The sequence below is a fragment of the Acartia tonsa genome, chromosome 10 (assembly GCF_053477335.1).
Source record: "Acartia tonsa isolate MP-2025a chromosome 10, ASM5347733v1, whole genome shotgun sequence".
NCBI classification, from domain to species: Eukaryota; Metazoa; Arthropoda; class Copepoda; order Calanoida; family Acartiidae; genus Acartia; species Acartia tonsa.
This window is the reverse complement of record NC_137269.1, coordinates 50,108,720-50,128,949: the sequence shown is the minus strand read 5'-3', so window position 1 is coordinate 50,128,949 and position 20,230 is coordinate 50,108,720. Positions and strand designations below refer to the sequence as shown.

Below are 20,230 nucleotides of genomic sequence, written 5' to 3'. Positions count from 1 at the left end.
TTTAAAAAAACGGGTTTAAATCATAATTTGCTGAAATAATCATTTTTAAACATTTAAAATATAAATGTCCTATAAAAGGTTCTCCAAATTTATAAGGCATTTTATATAGTTGTCTCATTAAGTTTTTAGAAAAAATATTTCTCATGAAACACCCTTATCTTTTGTAGTAAAAATCATGTCTTCATTTTGGAAAATAATTTTCTAGTCAGACTAGTTTTTCTTTCTACTTGAGCTGAGGTTCTAGTCGCATAATCACCAGGGATCTAAAAAGATAAGACAATGGCCAAAAATTTGATATACATCCAAAATGATGATACACAAAATAACCTCTTTTTCAGATTACAATTACTGGTTGAAAAGTTTGGACACTTGCCTTAATGAACCAACCATTGAAAATTGAAAGTCTCCAAAGTTGTTAAGCTAATGAATAAGAAATCTTTTTTAAGTGTAATAAACAGCTCAATGTCCCCTACATCCCTGCATAACCATGTATTAGTGCTAGATTCAGGTTTTAGTAATACATCATCTGTGAACCAGCCAACTCTTAATATGAGAAGACTCAATTTTGTATGTATTATTAAATAATTATTTACTAAAAGGGTAGCTTTTCTATAATTAGGGTTGGTCTGTCCGTTTGTCCATAAGTCCATGGAATGTTTAGCTCTTTCAATTAATTTGGACAGGTTAGAATTGTCCTTTTAATTTCAAACTTTGCATGATTATTTCTACAACAGTTACAGTACAATTTAGAAAGCAAAGCAACTCTGTAATCCTAACCAGAATGTATGTATGTACATTTTGATTTTGATTTTAGTTTTAACTTAATTTTTAACAATACATTTTCATATGATAAAATTATTTGATTGGTCTGACTTATGGAACACTGAATCCTAGGACAAAAAAGTATAATACAATTAGCAAAGCATCTCTATAATTAAGTCCTAAAAATGTAAGTATGTTCGTTTGTTCTACCAACTTAGAGCTTCTCTTTAATGGATGTTTTCATCCTTGTTTTTAAATACAAAGTGGTTTAGAAAACAAACATTTTCTGGTATTAAAAAATAACAAGAACATTTACCAAAATATAATTATTAGTCCTTAATTAATAGAAACTTTTCTATAAATAGGGTTGGTCTGTCCAACTGTCTGGAACAGTAAGCTCTTTTCATTAATTTGGACAGGTTAGAATTGTCCTTTAATTTCAAAACTTTGCATGATTGTTCCCACAATCAGTTAGGTACAATTTAAAAAGGATAGCAACTCTATAATTGTTACCAGAATGTCCATTTTATACATGTTGGGTATCAAATTTTTTACATTTTTATATGATAAAATTACCTGATTGATCTGATTTTTGGAATACTGATTCCTATTACAACAAAGTATAATGCTATAAGCGAAGCATCTCTAGTATAAAGTCCTAAAAATGTAAGTATGTCCTTAAACAGTATCTTGTATTTAAGAAGTTTTTTAACAAATTTACTTTCAATTTTGTTAAACTTTTATACAATTGTAATCTGTTTATTCGGTTTTGACACTCTATGAGTGTTAATGTTTGTTTGTCCTACAATTTCAGAGCTTTGCTTTTATGGATGTTGTCATCCTTGTTTTTAAATATAATGTGGTTTAGAAACAAACATTTTCTGGTACCAGAAAATAACAAGAAATTTCAGTAAAATATAATTGTTAGTCCTTATTCTTATTTCAAAATAAATATCAAAATTATGAATCTAAGGATCTAAAATGTTTTATCAGAGAAAATAGATCATCCATACTTTAAAATTCCAAATTGATATGGTTTTTATATAAATTCATCAGGCTAGTGTTTAACATTGCAATTTCCAATTAAGCAATAATTTTAGAGATAAAACACATAAAACAAATCTAATGAATATTTTTACAGAAAATATGAATATATAATTATTTTTTTCATATTCTTTCTTAACAACCTTTATAAAACCTTACATTCAAACATATTTTGGAATGTTTTTAAATATTAGGTTTAGGTATATTAAAATTCAAGTTATTGATAAAATTCTAAATTAGTTTATGCAAACTAAATCATCATATTGTTAGTCAATAAAATTTTTTCTTTCTTTTTTAGGGTTTCCTGTTACTGTTACTTATACATCCAAGTATATCATGCTCCACTAATAAGGTGAAAAGTAATTTGATTTTTAAGTGATCATCTAGAGAATCCAGAGTATGATTCATTTGTAATTGGAGTGATGAGATACTCTAACACCCAAGGATATTTGGTTAAGTAACATCCAACAGACAACCAACCCAATGATTGCACAGCCTTTGTCTGAGAAGTCCTAACTGTGTTATGGAAATGAGTTGTGCCTGTTTATGAAATAAGGCATTTCCCCATTCTCTAACTATATATGTTGCACACATAGCAGCAGTAGGAACGGTTCTAAAATCTTTTGTTTTGACACAGTGTTGGGCCAAGATTCCAACCTATTACCTCCCCGATGAAAAGTGGATGTGCTTTGTGTTGAGCCATGGTTGTAGGTTATGAAAATTGATAAAATATAATATGTCTGAAATTCAAAAGTGAAATAAAACATCTTAAACTGAAAATTTACTATTACTTTTAACATGTAGGCGTCTAATTCATAACTAAGAACCCTCTTATTATCTTCAGCTAGAGCTTGAGTTGCTAGATAATTTTTTGTGGTTCTATATTTCATAAAAATAATTCAACTAATGTTTTCTTTCACATATCAACTTTGCTTGCTGCAATTGTGATTTATATAATATCAGCTTTCAATATTGGTTCTTTTTCCATTGATAGGCAACAACTGAAGTTTTTTGGTCTGAAAATCAAACTCTTCCTAATTCTGTGAATACAACTACTTCTTCTCCTGAAGCAACAACTATTCTTATTCCTACTACTGGAAATCCAACTATTCCTACTTCTGTGAATACAACTACTCCTACTTCTGTGAATACAACTACTCCTACTTCTGTGAATACAACTACTCCTACTTCTGAAGCAACAACTACTCCTACTTCTTCTCCTGGAGATACAACTTCTTCTACTTCTACAGATTCAACTACTTCTACTACTGATAGTATACCTACTCCTGAAGAAACTACCATAAGTGAACTAGAAGCAACAGATTTAGAGTTAGGTAATATGAAGTTTTTTATTTAATTTTAAAAAATCAGTGTCAGATATTAATTAAAGACTAGCATATGGTCTAAATACATGTAATTGATTATTCTTACCTAAATAAAATTTTATATAGAGTCAAATCAAAAGAAAATTAATTTTACTGATAAATAAAACTATTTTCTATTCATAAAATGTGTGTCTTAAAAGATATTATTAACAGAAGGAATAATTGTATAATACTTTTTCTTCCTTGTTTTAAATCTTAGAATATGCTACCCTCTTCTTTGAGCATGTATCCTAGTTTAATTGTTTTACTTTAAGATTTGGTTGAAGCATCTAGAAATGGTGAAATCAGTAGAGTCAGAGAACTAATAAGAAAAGGTGTTAATGTTAATGCTTATGATAATGAAGGTAAAGATATAGATTTTTTTCATTTATTTATATTTGAAAAATTGTTTGAATTTTGCTTAACCCATTAGTGCCGAACCGGGTTTTAAAACCCGGTTCCAGAAAATGTAAAAAAAAAACGGTTTCCGGCTTCATAATTGCATCATTCTCAGTATGAATCCCCCCTCTACTACCCTGACTTTCATTTCCCCCTGGAGCAGGCAGTTTTGCTTACTTCCGTTTGCCAGTATAGATCAACAAAGTTTGAAAATCATGAAAATTCAAAATACCCCATCTAACTTTTTTGTTTTTATAGTAAAGTCGCTGATTTTTTTCGTTAAATCTAAAGTTTATTGACAAGTACATCTATTTGTGAATTCGTTTTATTTAAATTATTATTTTTTATATGATTTTTTTACCGTTTTTTTACGCCCTATATAGGCCCGGTTCGGCATTTCCATTTGGAGTCTGAAATTGTTATTACCCGGTTTCACTAATAGATCTTTTTTGACAACAACAACAAAACAGGGTTTTTTTACCCGAAATCGCCGGCTAAACACGAAATTTGAAAAAAATCGCTTCGTATTATACTTGTAGCTCTATAGATTACATGGGGTTGTGTAGTTTTCAATTACGGATCGTATCAAAGTTCTAAAAAGTGTTCATCTCACTTTTGGCGTTCAAAAATTACATTTTTCGATTTTTGGTCAAAATAACCGGGTTTTTACAGGAAAACCGGGTTTTAACGCCGGGGGAAATCACCAAAAACGGGTAATAATGCCTGGTTGGTATTTATGGCCGAGCCGAACCGGGTTTTTTTGCAACTTTCCTGTGCACGCCACTAGAGCAAAACAAAAAAATACAAATTCCGTTTTGACCATTATAAAGCTTCCCTGAAATTTTCAGCTCGATCGGCCCATAAAAGTGGCGCTCGGCACTAATGGGTTAAGATAGAATGATTAGTATTACAAGGTTTATCTTTTTTTTGTTTCTTTTCTTTTAAAATTTTATTAACCCATTAAAATTCATTCATAAGATAACATAAAGATAAACATAATTTTGACATACTCTACATACTATGGATATTTTGCATGCAAATGAAAAGATTTTTTTGTTATGAGCACTATGACAGAAATTATTAAATGCTCATATAAATGGATGTGTCAATTTTCTCACCCATATTAACCTTTAACGGTCGGGGGGGGGGGCATTGAACGCCCCCCCATCCGGTTTTTTCTATCTCATTTTCTGTGTGTGAAAGATAAAGAGCCCAAACTGCTTGACTTTTTAAGTATGGGTATGACACATAACTGAGAGTTGGAATTTTTTGAATATCTCCATCCTGGCGGGCACAGGATGCCAGCAAACCTGGCAGGGTCATCCAGGTAAAGAACAAAAATTTGTTTTTGATTTAAACAAAGCATTTTATCTTACCAAAATACTAAAATATCCTTTAGTAGTACATCCTCATATTAAATACAGGTGTTTAAGTCAATTTCAGGTTCCAGGTATGATCCTGCAGGTCCTGATCCTCCAGGTCTCAAGAAATCTTCAAAATGCTCCTGTGGCCGCAATTTTTGACTTAGAGACTTCAAATTTTAAACTTAAGCTTTTCTTACATGTCTACATAAGGTATTAAAATTTCATAAAGATCCGCCGCCATTTTCCCGCCGACTGCGGCGGCTGGCAGCTGCCAAGTACAGCTGCGGCCACTGAAACTTATGTTTTGATATTTCAAATATAAAATTTAAATAAAATAAACATTTTCTGCAAAAAAAAAATTTTCTTCTAGCTTTAAAAATAAAGAAATTACAGCCGTTTGAAATTTTTAAGTAAAAAAGGACCTAAAAACAAAGGTTGTTAAATAAAAGGGTGAAGGAAGCGGAAATTGACCTTGACTTACTTAACCCATTAATGACAATAGGGTCTTAAACAACGCACAAATTCAAACCTATACTATCACTCTATTTTTTTATGATGTCCTTTTTAAATGTTTGTAAATAACTGAATAGAGCTTCAAGTTTTGTCCTCTACATTGCTTAGGCTCTCACATAATTCGATGACCAGATGAAATCATATTTTCATGGCAGAGGTGGAAAAAATAGGAAAAAATTTCCACACCAGGTCTAACTTTTTTCTATTAATGAATAAAAACATACTTATTTATAATTAATTATAGCATTTATTATATATTTTTAGTTTCTGCTAAGTTTTCTTTAATTTTAGTTAGTTTACATACTTTTTTTTGATAATTTGTTGTGCGTCGTATTCGACGCATTCGGACTAATCATTTTAGCCATTGCGTCCTTTTTGACCTAATAGGACTAATCATTTTAGAATTTTACTGTATAATCTCCTATAATCTGCTAGTTGCTTCGCCCCTAACCTCTAGGGTGGGTAGGGGATGTCAGGAAAATAGCACAAAACCATCCCAAGGTGTTTATAAAGCTTCCCTTATAAGTAAAACCAATTCAGACCTGCAATTTCTGTAAGCTTTGGCTTGAGACAAAAAACCTTACTACTTTTTAGTATGGAATACAATACAAGCAGCGGCTACGCCCCTAGAGGCATCTAGGGCCCCTTAGATTGCAGGGGGAGTCAAATCCCCTCTTTGAATTACAATTTTTTAAGAAAAAGTTTTTTTTTTAATTTTGGTTTTTTTTTTCTAGGGATGATTTCTCTTAAGGGATGGTGTTGGTACCCTCCTTCAAAATAGTTATAAACCTTACCAGGACCTAGTAGAAGCTGCCATGTAACGGAGCACCATATAGGTTCAGTGGTTAGCAAGGTCCTTTGGTACACACACAAAGACATACAATAACATGTTACTTTATTTTAATGATATAAAAATAGTAGCATAGATAATCTACAACTAGGGTCTGTCTGTACATCCACCTGTCTGTATTTCCATAATTGCATCCAAATAAATAATAGCTACCTTACAACTAGGGAATGTATGTATGTCTGTCTAAATATCCAAAATTACAGCCAATTAAAGACTGTAAATATGTTTATACTTCCGTAATTTTTATTGCAGCCTAGCTGTTAATATATTCATAAAAATAGCGCAAATACTCTACAATTATGGTCTGTCTGTACATCCGTCCGTCTGTATATATATAATTGCATCCAAATAATTAACAACTACGCTACAACTAAGAAATGTATTGGTTAGGGATCTAAAATAGTAAGTCAATGGCTGATAAATTGATGTACTTACTCAGGGATATTATACCATAAAATCTTTCTGTAGATTACATTTAGTGGTTGAAACATTTGGACACTTAATAAACCAACCAATCAAAATACAAATACAATTCCCCACAGTTGGTAAGACAACAAATAAGAAAAAGTTAATATAAAACTTTAAGGATTAACAGGGGCTGGGGGGGGGGGGGTTGAGTTGTTGTCATGTATTGGGTTGTTCAATATAATTGTCGACAAAATCATATTTCTTTGCTAAACATTGTAATAAAGTGAAAGGGTATCTATCTGTGTATCTGCTTAACTGATATGCTTCTTTTTTTACTTTGTAGCTTCTCATAGGTCCTGGGAAGGTTTACAACTATTTTTGGGGAGGTTACCTCCAAAGAGAAATCGCCCCTTGAAAAAGACCCCCAACACAAGAACAAATAGAATGAACTTAATTAAATTAATTCTTTTTAAATAAAAAATAAAAAATATTGTTGTAGAATTCAATGACCTCTCCCCATCCCAAGTGCCCCTAAAGGCCTCTAGGGGCGTAGCCACTAGTACCAAATAATTATATTCTGAATTGTTTTATACAGACGAATGGACGTACAGACAGACACTGATTGTAGAGTATCTGTGTTATGTATCCTTTTAATAAAGTAACAGGATCTAAATACATTCTACATACATGTGTCTGTGTGTACTAAGGGATCTCACTAACCACTGAACCGATATGGTTCTCCTTTACATTTTAGCTTCTCATAGGACCTGGTAAGGTTTATAACTAATTTGGGGGAGAGTACCACAACCGCTCTAGGAGAAATCACCCCTAGAAAATAATAAACCCCTCTCATTATTTTTTAAAAATTTTTCTTTAAAAACTGCAATTGAAAGAGGGGGTTTGACTCCCCCCAAACCCAAGGGTCCCTGGATGCCTCTAGGGGCGAAGCCGCTGCTAGTATAGTGTTCCATAGTATAAAGTAGTAAGGTTTTTGTCTGAAGCTAAAGATTATAGAAATTTCGGGTCTGAATTGGTTTTACTTATCAGGAAAGCTTTATAAATATCTTGGGATGGTTTTATGCTATTTTTCTGACATTCCCCACCCACCCTAGAGGTTAGGGGCGAAGCAACTAATAGATTATACAGTAAAAGCCTAAGACGATTAGTCCGATATGGTACATAATAGACGCATGGGAAAAATGATTAGTCCGAATGCGTCGGAAACGACGCAAAAAAAAAACTTCTTTGGTATGCCACAAATCAAAAAATCTAAAAATACAAATGTCTTACAATCCCTTAAGGAAGCTGTGTTTAAAATTTCAAGTGATTCTGACGACAGGGGGGAAGTTCGGCACTAATGGGTTAAAGGGACTGTGAACGTAAATTTTTCTCATCTTAATATCAAATCTTAACATTATCTCATTCATAATATCTCACAGATAAAGCAAAATGCGCTTTTGTTTGCTTAAAAAACGGCTTTTTCCGACGATTTTTATAAGGTAAAGGGAAAGGAAGAAATTTTCCATATTATATAAAATGTGCATTAAATTGCTTTTTTCTCCCATTATAGCTAAAATTAAACTTTTTCACATAGTTCGTGATTTTTCCTAACGGTTAAGCTGACTTTTAACATAATTCTTGCTTTAAACCAATGTATAGTTACTTAGAAATTGATAAAATAAGCAATATTTTTTATGGAAAACCAAATACAATAACAAATCTAGAAACAGGTTTTTTATTAGTATCCAATTAACTTTAGATGGTCCATCTTTCGCCCACCTTTAATTACAAATTTGTAAATAATAAAGGCGCAATATTTCTTTATAAACAGTCTGATAAAAGTATAAACTAATTCTCCAAAGTGGGTTATTTATTGTCCAACACAATAAAAAAGGATATTATTATTTTAAATAACCTATGAGATTCAACCCTTTGTAGACAGTGAGGTATTTTTTTTGTCAATAATACGAATTTAAAATAGGTCTTTATTACCTAATTACTACGTTATAAAAAAACTAATTGGCAATTTTATATCATAAAATAAATCCTTAACAGTAAGTAAATTGTTTCAACTATATATGACAAGTTAAATATCCCTACAAACATTATAAGAAACAAAAACGTTCAGATTTTCCCTGTTTTTTCCTTTTTCCCTCCCAAAATACCAAAAAATCAAGGCATTATTCCTGGATATTTTTGTTAATAGGACGTTTTTGGTTGATCAGTGTAGTGAAATGTGCTTAGAAAATGTTAAGATTTGATAATCAGATGAGAAATTATTACGTTCACACTCCCTTTAAGGTCAGAAATTTACCATAACACAGGGGACTTGCAGAAAATTTTTTAGCCCTCTAGCTCTAATAGGAACTGAGATAATGAGGGGGGGCGTTGAACGCCCCCCCCCCCCCCAAATGATTAATGTGCGGCAAGGGGCCCAACTGTTAAGGGTTAAATAACTCACATTTAAAAAAAGTATGTCAGAAAACTTTGTTTTCTTAATTCAAATGAAAAAGTTATTTTAAATATATTGTTATTACATGTTGCTTATATAATCATACTTCTTACAGCAAATATAATCAAGAAAAATTGTAAAAATTATCAGGGTTTAGGAAAACTGCATCTTTCAGTTAATGTATGTTTTATTTATTTACAGTTTTCTTATTTGCTTGTCTAAAAAATGTCTAAAAAGACAAAGAAAAATAGTTTGATTTTAAGAACATATCAACAAAGATGTTTAAGGGCAAAGTTTCTAAAAAGCTCTTAATAAAAAGATTTTCTTTGTATTTCATACTTTTTTAATGGATATATAATGTCTTTCTGATATGTGAAGAATAATATACAAAGAAAATCAAGTTTACTAATTATTTCTTTTTTATTAAACAAAAAATATCAATTTTCATGGCAAAAAATTTGAAGTGGTGATTTGTTAATTTGAGGCTGTTTTTATCTTGTTTACTCTCCTCAATATATAAATCAAAAAGATTAATTATGACAGTTACTCCTCTCCCTTTTGGACATTGTTGAAGTTACTTATCATGCTTTCAGAATAGAAAAAACATTATTTCAAAATTTTTTTTTAGTCTTCTTTTTTGTTATTGAAGTTATGATTGTGAAACAAAACAATTTTCATGTTATATTCCTACTTATTATTTTGGTTGTTTTATCTAATATAATTTAGCTTGAAGAGTTTATTTTGGGGGAGGAAACCACAACCCTCCCATTAGAAATTGTCCTTAAAAAATTACCACTACCACTTCCAAAGAAAAAAAATAATTTTTGTTATTAACAAAAATTTTAAAAATAATTTACTGTAATTGTATCTATCTTTAATTATTTATCAGAACATGGGGCTAGGATAATTATTGTGTATAATATTTTTATATATAATACAAATGCATGTTTATCCAAGAGTAACCAGTCTCATATGGGCAGCATTTGAAGGACATACTGATGTCCTAAAGATTCTTTTAGAAAATGGAGCTGATGTCAATTTACAAAATATGTATGGTCAGTTACACAGTTTATTTTAGTTGTATCTATTCATTTCATAATCATGGGTTAGCTACACCTTACTGTTATTGTTTAATATTTTTACACAATGATTTAAATAAAACTGCTTTTTCCATTTTTATGGCAACACCATATACAGAAAAATTATATATCCTTGTTCTCTGTAAAAAAAATACATAAAATTTATTAAAGGACTTTTTATTATACCTAAAAATGTACCTGCTATGATAGATGACAAAAAATGACAATATTTATCTAGAAAATGTCAGAGAAAATTTATGATTTTTAACAATGAACTGCTTTTAGCTAGATATATATTCATTTTTATATTTCTCCATGGCAAATTCAATTTTAGTATTAAAGTTTTTTAAACTATGAGCATTTCTATTTGAAGGTTTTAGAATTAATTTTTTTAACTCATAAGATACATTTTTGTATACTTTTAATTCTTTATTAGAACATAGGGCTAGGATAATGATGGTTTAGCTACACAGTACTATTATTGTTTGATATTTATACATAGTAATTCAAATAAAACTACTTTTTGCATTTTAAGACACAACCATATGGAATACATAAAAATTTTATACCCTTGTTCTCTGTGAAATAATAGATCAAATTTATTAAAGGACTTCCTAAAAATGTACCTGCAATGATAGATATTTAGTATAAAAAAAAGCTTAATGTGAATTAAGTTATTCAAGAAAAATTAAAATCTTTCATTTTATGCAACAAAATAAAAAACTACACATCGTAAAAACATTTTTGTATACTTTTAATTCTTTATTAGAACATGGGACTAGAGTAATGATGGTTTAGCTACACAATACTTATATTGTATAATAATTTTAAATATAAGAAAATGTATTTTTATACAGGAGATACCAGTCTTATATGGGCAGCAAGTGAAGGCCACACTGATATAGTGAAGATTCTGATAGGAAATGGAGCCAATGTCAATTTACAGGCTAATGATGGTTAGTTACTTCATTTATTTTAGTTGTATCTATCCATCTACATTTTAAATCTTTATTCGAAAATAAAGATGGTGACTATTCATAGGATAATGATAGTTAGTTGCACAATATTTCTATTCTTTACATTTATATGTATGAATATAATGTATTTTGTTTAGAAGATACCAGTCTTATGATTGCAGCAAGGGAGGGCCACACTGATATATTGAAGATTCTCATAGAAAATGGATCTGATGTCAATTTACAGAATAAATATGGTTAGTTACACAATTTATTGTAATCGTACCTATTCATTTTAATTCTTTATTAGAACATGGGGCTTATGACTATTTATAGGAGATAATTGTTACCTACACAATACTTTTATTGTATATAATGTTTATATATTAGACAAATGTATGTTCATCTAGGATATACCAGTCTTATATGGGCAGCATGGAGAGGACACACTGATATCGTGAAGATTCTTCTAGATAATGGAGCTGATGTCAATATACAGGATATACATGGTTAGTTACATAATTTATTTTAGGTGTATCTATCTATATACCTTTTAATTCTTTTTTAGACATGGGGATGATAACTATTCATAGGAAAATTATTGTTAGCTACACAATACTTTTATTTTATAATATTTTTATATATATGACAAATGTATGTTCTTCTAGGAATGACCAGTATTTTGTATGCATCAAAGGCAGGACACACTGATATCGTGAAAATTCTTCTAGAAAATGGAGCTGATGTCAATATACAGGATAATGGTGGTTAGTTACTTAATTTATTTTAGTTGTATCTATCCATCTACCTTTTAATTATTTATTAGAACATGGAGCTGATGACTATTCATAGGAGAATAATTGTTAGCTACACAATACTTTTATTGTATATAATGATTATAGATTAGACAATTGTATGCTCATCTAGGATATACCAGTCTTATGTATGCAGCAAGTAATGGATACACTAATATTGTGAAGACTCTCCTAGAAAATGGAGCTGATGTCAATTTAAAGAAAAATAATGGTTAGTTACATTATTATTCATTGACCTTTTAATTCTTTATTAAAACATGGGGCTGTTGACTATTAATGGCTTTTTACACAGGAGAAATCTGTCTGACAGATAGACCTACAGAAAATTTTTATTTTTATGTAAATTAGAATTCTCTAAATATAAATTTTGGTAGCAACAGCTGTACTTGACAGGTCAAGCTGCAGCAATTGGTGGTCAGCAGGGAAATTTAAAATGTTATGTGAACTAATGCTAAAGTTTAAAATTTAATGTCTTTAACCCTTACAGATCGGGGGGGGGGTCATATTGACCCCCCCCCTCTAGTTTTTTCAATGTCATTTTTTTTGTAGGTAAGATGGAGAGCTGTGACTTCATGACTTTTTAAGTTTAGTAATTATACGTCGGCAAGAGTTGATTTTATTAGGATATCTGGTCTGTGTCGGTCGTGATGTCTGGTCAAAGTCGGTTGGGTAGTACCAAAATTAAAAAAATATTCTAAATAAATCTTAATTTCTACATTATGACTTTTGTGTATAAGGTAGAAACCTAAATTTTTTTTGGTGAATACTGAGATATCAATGACCTTATGAGAAATGTGGTGTTATGACCGTTTGACCGCACCCTGACCGACTTTATGACCGATTTTTGGCCGGCTTTTACTACAGACATATATCATGAATATCGTGGCTTCTATTACAGCTAGAGACCTAAAATTTTTTTTTGTAAATCCTTGAGCAACAATAAACAGATAAAAATATTAATCGGCGCCGCCAACCGCCGTTTTACCGCCGTAACCGCCGAAAATGGCGGTTTCCGTTATTTGCCGTTTTTCGGCGATGATCAGAAAAAGTAATTTTTTTGTTATGAAAAATAAAAGTTCGTCCTAAAATTTGGTCATCCTAGCTGCAAAATTGGCCGCTCTACAGCTGTTTTAAAATTTAGCGGCTGGCCGCTAAAAAGCGGCTAAGGAGCGGCCTGACCGCTATGACTAGAAAAAGTAATTTTCTCTAAAAATACACATGAACCACCAGAAAAAAATTTTACGTCTTTATCTGTAACAGAAGCCGAGATAGAGGGGGGGGTCAATATGACCCCCCCCCCGATCTATTAAGGTGGGAATAGGGGCCCGATCTGTAAGGGTTAAGTAAAAAATTGCGTTCACAGGAGCTATGACCTGGAGGATTAGGACCTGTAGGATTGTACCTGGAACCTGAAATTGACTTGAATTCCATATCATAATCTTTTATCTTCAAATACTAAGTAGCTACAGCTTGGATTGTGATCAGAATTTTCTACAATTACTCCCCCACCCTGTATATATCTCTTTACAATTCATCTTTTCTGTCCAAACTATTTTTGGTCAAATATTTGGTTGTGAATCTAAAATGTGTATTATATAAATTAATGTGTCTAGGTTACACAGCACTTGACTGGGCAATTAGAGGAGGGAACACTGAAACTGCAAAAGTACTTAGAGAAAATGGTAAGTTTACATAAAGTCCCATTCTTTTTAAGAGTTGGTTTGTAGAGGAAGGAAGGGTGGCCGGTACTAAAATAACTGTTTAGCTAGAGGGCTTTTTTATAGTTCTGACTTGCTTCCTTACCCATATTATCTAGCAGCCCTAATCTGTAGGTCCCTTTTGTACCTATAAATTGGCTCCTAGTAGATAAAGAATAATGTTGTTTCTTAATTTTTAGAGAGCCAGACAATCAGACAGACAGATAAAAAAATAAAGAGTGTTGAGGCTACAAATTTTAAGATTGACATTGACAATCTTTATTTGTACTAAATTCTTCTAAAATTCTTTAATTGGTAACAATGACTGCTGACAGAAATATAAATTTCTACATCCTGTTATTTTATTTTATTCATATATGTTATCAAAATTTCAGGAGCTAAGAGAGGAAGGGATGTTGAGTAAATGAACAACAATAAAAGTAGGTAAATCTTGACATATATTTGACATATGCAATTAGCAAGAAAAAAAACCTTAAAGGTGGAATAAACTCTTTATATCATTCAAGCTGAAATTTCATAATTTTTGTTGTTGTTTATTTATTTGTTACTATCGGCTACACCCCTAGAGGCCTCTAGTGGCACTTTAAATGTTTGGTTTTTAAAAAAAAATAATATGATACCCTGCAATGTTTTGAAGGAGTCTCTATCAATATTCTACGATACTTTGCAATGTTACATAGGAGTCTCTATTTGAGAGAAAAAAATTTCGGTTTATTGTGATTTCTCTTGGGAGGGTTGTGGTACCATCCCCAAAAATAGTTATAAACCTTCCTGGGAACTATGAGAAGGTACCCTTTTAAGGAGAACCCAATCTGTTAAGCGGTGAGCAAGATCCTTTGGTACAAACACACAGACAAACAGACATTCTGTTACTTTAGTATAAGGATTTTCTTATTATATTCAATGATAATACTTCAGAACTGACAACAGCAGCAGATAAAGATCCTTCACAGAACATATTTTAGTGTCATGTGAAGTAAACAAAGTAGAAGGTTTCGTCATATTTTCACAAAAGCCATTCTGCTCTTTCTAGCCCCTGCGGTGGGCTCTTACCCTGCAAGACAATCACCTGATTTAACCTAACCTAACTTGAAATAACTTTTTAAAACCTACTGTGAAAATATGACAAAACTCGCACCTGTGTTTTCTTCACATGACCCCATATTTTTTTATTAACTCTATATATTACTATTTACTCAATTTATATCCAGTTATAAACCTTCTCCCTTAATGTAATGATAGTTATTTCTTGCATCATATTATAAACAGCTTTCTGCAGATATAAAATGTACAATCATAAGATTAAAACCAGTTTTTTTATTCTATGTTTTCAGCATCTTGGGCCATAAATAAAAATGGTTTTAATCTTATGATTGTACATAATCTTAGTAAATAGGATATAATACATTGCTTGACATAAATTTTCATAAAGATCAAACTAAACCACCATCCGAGAAATTTGTGTTCCCTGATAGTCTGATTATTTCAAATTTAGAAAAATCACACATCAATGTAAGATCAAAACATCTCTGAAGACAAAGTTTCAATATTCTTAATTTATTGAAGATAATAATCTAGTTTACTGACTAATTGTCTTGTTGAATATCTTAATTACAATAAGGGACTGAGTGTCTACTATACATGATATTTGAAGCAAATTGGCATGAATTTTGACTAAGTAATAAGAATTTAATATTAAAGATATAATTTGGTCCAGTTTACTATCAAAATGATCTAGATTTGTACGTATTAGAAACATGAGATATTTAAATAAAAATAAAATACTTTGAATTAAACCAATGATATTTATACTTTCAAGATTCTGCCAGTTTGTTTTATTATCTGTTGAATATATATTTTGTATCCTATAAGAGGTTAACTCACAAATAAGATATGAATTTTAAATATTTATTCAAATTGTTTTGTGCATGTTTGGACTCTTCAGATGTCAATGTAAAACTAAAGTTTAAAATAAATTTAAATTTAAAGGATTTTTACAAATATTTTTGAAGATTTTTTGTACATACTAATTAAAAAAAGTTTGTATCGTAAATATATTCAACAGTATCATGTTGTATTTTACTATATTTCATATATATTATATCATTATATATACTTATGTTGATTTAAAAAAAGTTATTGCAAAGAAATTTAAAACCAGCCCAACATCTTTAGTTTTAAGTTTGCTGTTTCTATCCAACTCTCTTTTACATGAATGCATTTTTTTATACTAAAACCTGACCATTAAAATATTTTCTAATAATAATATAAAAAATTATATAAAAAAACTTATCCAATTGTCAGGATATTAATGTTTTTTCCTATTATTTCCAAAGATCTTTAGACTTTTGAAAAATTCCTATTTATTTGCAATTATTTTATCTAAACATTATATAGCTAGTTATTTACAGATATAAAAATCATTATAACATATTGTTTTAGTAAATAAGTTTATATTTTATTAATTTGTATCAATTCAAATTTAAAAATTTTTCTTCTTATAAATTTTTAAAAAGTGATTTTTTGATTCAAGTTTAATCTAAAGCAATATTTAAAAAAAATTATAGATTTGGATACTCTAAACTTTTTGATTATTAACATTTATTAAAATGGATTAATTGATATGACATATAACCAATAAAATTATTAGCATTCAATGCTTTAAATATCTTTTTTTAAAATTAACTTTATATGTCTGTAATAAGTCTACTTTTTTATTATTCTGTTCATGTTATAGAAAGTTTTCTGCTTCCTCTTTTTTCTGCGGCTTTGCCCCTAGGATTTTAGAAGCACTATTTATTTTGATTTTAGAAATAAGTAAAAATTTAGGAGAACCTGATTGGTTCAGCGGTTAGTAAGATCCTTTGGTACAAAGAAACAGACAGACAAACATTGTTCTACTTTGTATTATAGACTTGCTGCTATGCACCTAGAAGCCTCTAAGGACACTTAAAGTTGAGACAACCTCCCCATAAATAGTTAAAAACCTTTTCTGAATATATAAGAATCTTTGTTGTAAAGGAGAACCATATCAGTTTAGTGGTTAGCAATATCCTTGGCTTCAGACAAAAAAAGCTTACTACTTGAGATAATAGGATTATATTTCAAGAATATTGTTATTACATACAAAATCTAACATAGTCATTAAATTAAATCTGAGTAAAATTGACAATAAAAATCATTAAACCTCTAAAAATAAAAAAATATTTTATGCCACACATAATTTAATTAATGGATTTAAGGCATATCCATTCATTTATTACACTAGTCACCATAGTAAAGTTCAGTAATATAATATCTAATTAAAATAAATAGGTATTTAAAAATAGGGATATACAATTCAAATAAAAATGAAAATAAATTTGCTTTTCAATGGCTGATGTTCAATGTCGGACATACAGCAAGAATTCTAGAGAAGCTCCACTACTAAAACTAATATCTAGAAACATATAACTGTGAACAGCACTAGATCCAAATGTTTTAATCACCAAACCTTTGTCAAATTCATATGATTTTTCATAGATAGAAAGGATTAAATGGATAGATAGATAGATAGAAAGATAATAATTCTACCATTCATCCATTGTCATATCCCTATAGGGAGAAGGGGAGGGGGCATTAGACTTTAATTAAAGTATATAGATAGATACAAATGAATTCTTAAGCTTTAGTTAGATAAATATATCATATATATATTAACAAAAAATATTTTAATCTCTAAACCTTTATCAAGTTTTTGGATTAATATTAGATAGATAGATATATAGTTGGATAGATAGATAGAAAGATGGGTAGATTTTCATATCCCTATAGGGAGAAGGGAGGGGGTGGGCATTAGACTGTAATTAATGTATATAGATAGATAAAAAAGATTTAGATAAATAGATAATTAGATAAATATATTATAGTATCATATATTAAAAGAAAATATTTTAATCACTAAACCTTTCTCAAATTTAAGGATAATATTAGATAGATAAATATATAGATAAATAGATAGATAGATATATAGATAGATAGATAGATAGTTGGATATATAGATGGATAGATCAATAGATAGTTAGATAGATAGAAGGATAGACAGATAGATAGATAGATAATAATTCTACCATTCATCCATTGTCATATACCTGTAGGGAGAAGGGGGAGAGAGGGGCATTAGACTGTAATTAATGTATATAGAGTTATTAAACTTTAGTTAGATAAATATATCATAGTATCATATATTAACAGAAAATATTTTAATCACTAAACCTTTCTCATATTTTAGAATTAATAATAGATAGCTAAATAAATAGATATATAGTTGGATAGATAGATAGATAGATAAATAGAAAGATAGATAGATAAATTGATAGATAGATAGACAGATAGATAGATATATAATAATTCTACCATTGTCATATCCCTGTAGAGAGAAGGGGGGGGGGGGCATTAGTCTGTAATTAATGTAGATAGATAGATATAAATGAATTCTTAAACTTTAGTTAGATAGATATATCAAATATATATATATTAACAAAAATTATTCTAATCAATAAACCTTTCTCAAGTTTTAGGATTAATATTATATAGCTAGATAGATAGATATAAAATTGGATAGATAGATAGATAGATATATAGTTGGATAGATATATAGATAGTTGGATAGATAGATAGATAGATATTTGGATGGATAGATAGATAGATAGATTCATATTATGGTATATATATATTAAAAAAAAATATTTTAATCACTAAACCTTTCTCAAATTTTAGGATCAATAATAGATAGAGAGATAAGTAAATAGATAGATAGATAGACAGATAGATAGATAGATAATAATTCTACCATTCATCCATTGTCATATCCCTATACGGACAAGAGTGGAGGGGAGGGGGGGGAATTAGTCTGTAATTAATGTATATAGATAGATACAAATTAATTCTTAAACTTTAGTTAGATAAATATATCATATATATATTAACAAAAAATATTTTAATCACTAAACCTTTCTCAAGTTTTAGGATTAATATTAGATAGCTAGATAGATAAATAGATAGATTGATTGATAGATGGATAGATAGATAGATGGATAGATTGTAATATCCCTATTGGGAGAAGGGGGAGAGAGGGGCATTAGAATATAATTAATGTATAGATGATGCAAAAAATATTTTAATCACTAAGTTTTAGGATTAATATTAGATAGATAGATAGATAGATATTTAGTTGGATAGATAGATAGATAAATAGATAGATAGATAGATAGATAGATTGATAGATTGATACGAGATAGATATATAGACAGATAGATAGATAGATAATAATTCTACCATTCATCCATTGTCATATCCCTGTAGGGAGAGAGGGGAGGGGGGGGGGACATTAGACTGTTATCAATGTATATAGATAGATACAAATGAATTCTTAAACTTTAGTTTATTAGATAAATATATCATATATATATATATATATATTAATAAAGAATATTTTAATCACTAAACCTTTCTCAAGTTTTAGGATTAATATTAGATAGCTAGATAGTTGGAAAGATAGATAGATAGATAGATAAGTAGATAGAAAGATAGATAAGTAGATAGATAGATAGATAAGTTGGTAGATAGATAGGTAGTGGTAATTTATATATTTAAAATCACTAAACCTTTCTGAAATATTTGTATTAATGAAAATAACCACTGCATCTATAATAGACTGTCAGCATGTCTGTAATGCACTAGATTCTTCGAGAGACTATTCGCTGTTTATTACACTAGTCCCCGAAGTTTTGTTTTCACGTTTTCTTATTGGTTTGCTCAACAACTTTTGGGATTTTTGATTCATTAAGTTGAGTGTCCAAACGTTTCTACCGCTAATTGTAATCTTAAAAAAGGGTTTATTTTGTGTACCATCCTTAGTAATGTACATCAATGAAAATGACTAAAAGTACCAAGGGTTGGTACTCCTCTGCTCTCTCTCTCTCTCTTTTTATCTATACTATGATATCCGCGGAAAGCTGTCTATAATACAATGATATATTCTAGGTGAGTAACACGTGTGTGAAACAGTGGAATCCAATTGATATCCGCTGGATTAGAACCAGTTCTCATACATACTATCCGAATAATATCCAGTGGAAAGCTGTCTATAATATGATGTGTGAAAATATGGAATCTGATTAATATCCACTGGTTTAGAACCGGTTCAATCAGCTATACTATCTTTTTTCTTTCTCTCTCTTTTTCTCTCTCTCTCCCTCTCTCTTTCTCCCTCATTCTTTCTCTCTCTCTCTCTCTTTCTTTCTCTCTCTTTCTCTCTCTTTCTCTCTCTCTTTCTCTTTCTCTCTCTCTCTCTCTCTCTCTCTCTCTCTCTCTATCTATCTATCTATCTATCTCTCTCTCTCCCTCTCTTTCTCTCTTTTTCCCTCATTCTCTCTTTCTCTCTCTCTCTCTCTCTGTCTCTCGCTCTCCCTCTTTTTCTCTCTATCTCCCTCTCTTTCTCTCGTTCTCCCTCATTCTTGCTCTCT

General features: G+C 30.0%; 1 protein-coding gene across 4 annotated transcripts; it reads left to right on the top strand.

Moving 5' to 3' along the window:
* The first annotated feature begins 342 nt into the window (after positions 1–342).
* Positions 343–15,645, top strand: LOC145330321 (uncharacterized). Of its 4 annotated transcripts, none has more exons than XM_080174958.1 (12): positions 343–567; positions 2,105–2,158; positions 2,801–3,140; positions 3,446–3,535; positions 11,093–11,191; positions 11,350–11,448; positions 11,602–11,700; positions 11,860–11,958; positions 12,119–12,217; positions 13,620–13,688; positions 14,099–14,143; positions 14,643–15,645. In XM_080174958.1, exons 1-11 carry the CDS (start codon positions 424–426, stop codon positions 14,125–14,127), a joined length of 1,221 nt encoding a protein of 406 aa, XP_080031084.1. In that variant the 5' UTR covers positions 343–423; the 3' UTR covers positions 14,128–14,143; positions 14,643–15,645. The 4 variants fall into 4 exon arrangements, with proteins under 4 accessions (XP_080031084.1, XP_080031085.1, XP_080031083.1 ...); XM_080174959.1 differs by having other exon boundaries at positions 14,526–15,645; XM_080174957.1 differs by having other exon boundaries at positions 14,099–14,147.
* The last annotated feature ends 4,585 nt before the right edge of the window (positions 15,646–20,230 follow it).

Coding starts and splice junctions, on each gene's coding strand:
- LOC145330321 (XM_080174958.1), top strand. CDS start 424: ATGAATAAGAAATCTTTTTTAAGTGTAATAAACAGCTCAATGTCCCCT. Junction 3,536..11,092: donor TAATGCTTATGATAATGAAG/GTAAAGATATAG, acceptor ATTTTTATACAG/GAGATACCAGTCTTATATGG. Junction 11,959..12,118: donor CAATATACAGGATAATGGTG/GTTAGTTACTTA, acceptor ATGCTCATCTAG/GATATACCAGTCTTATGTAT.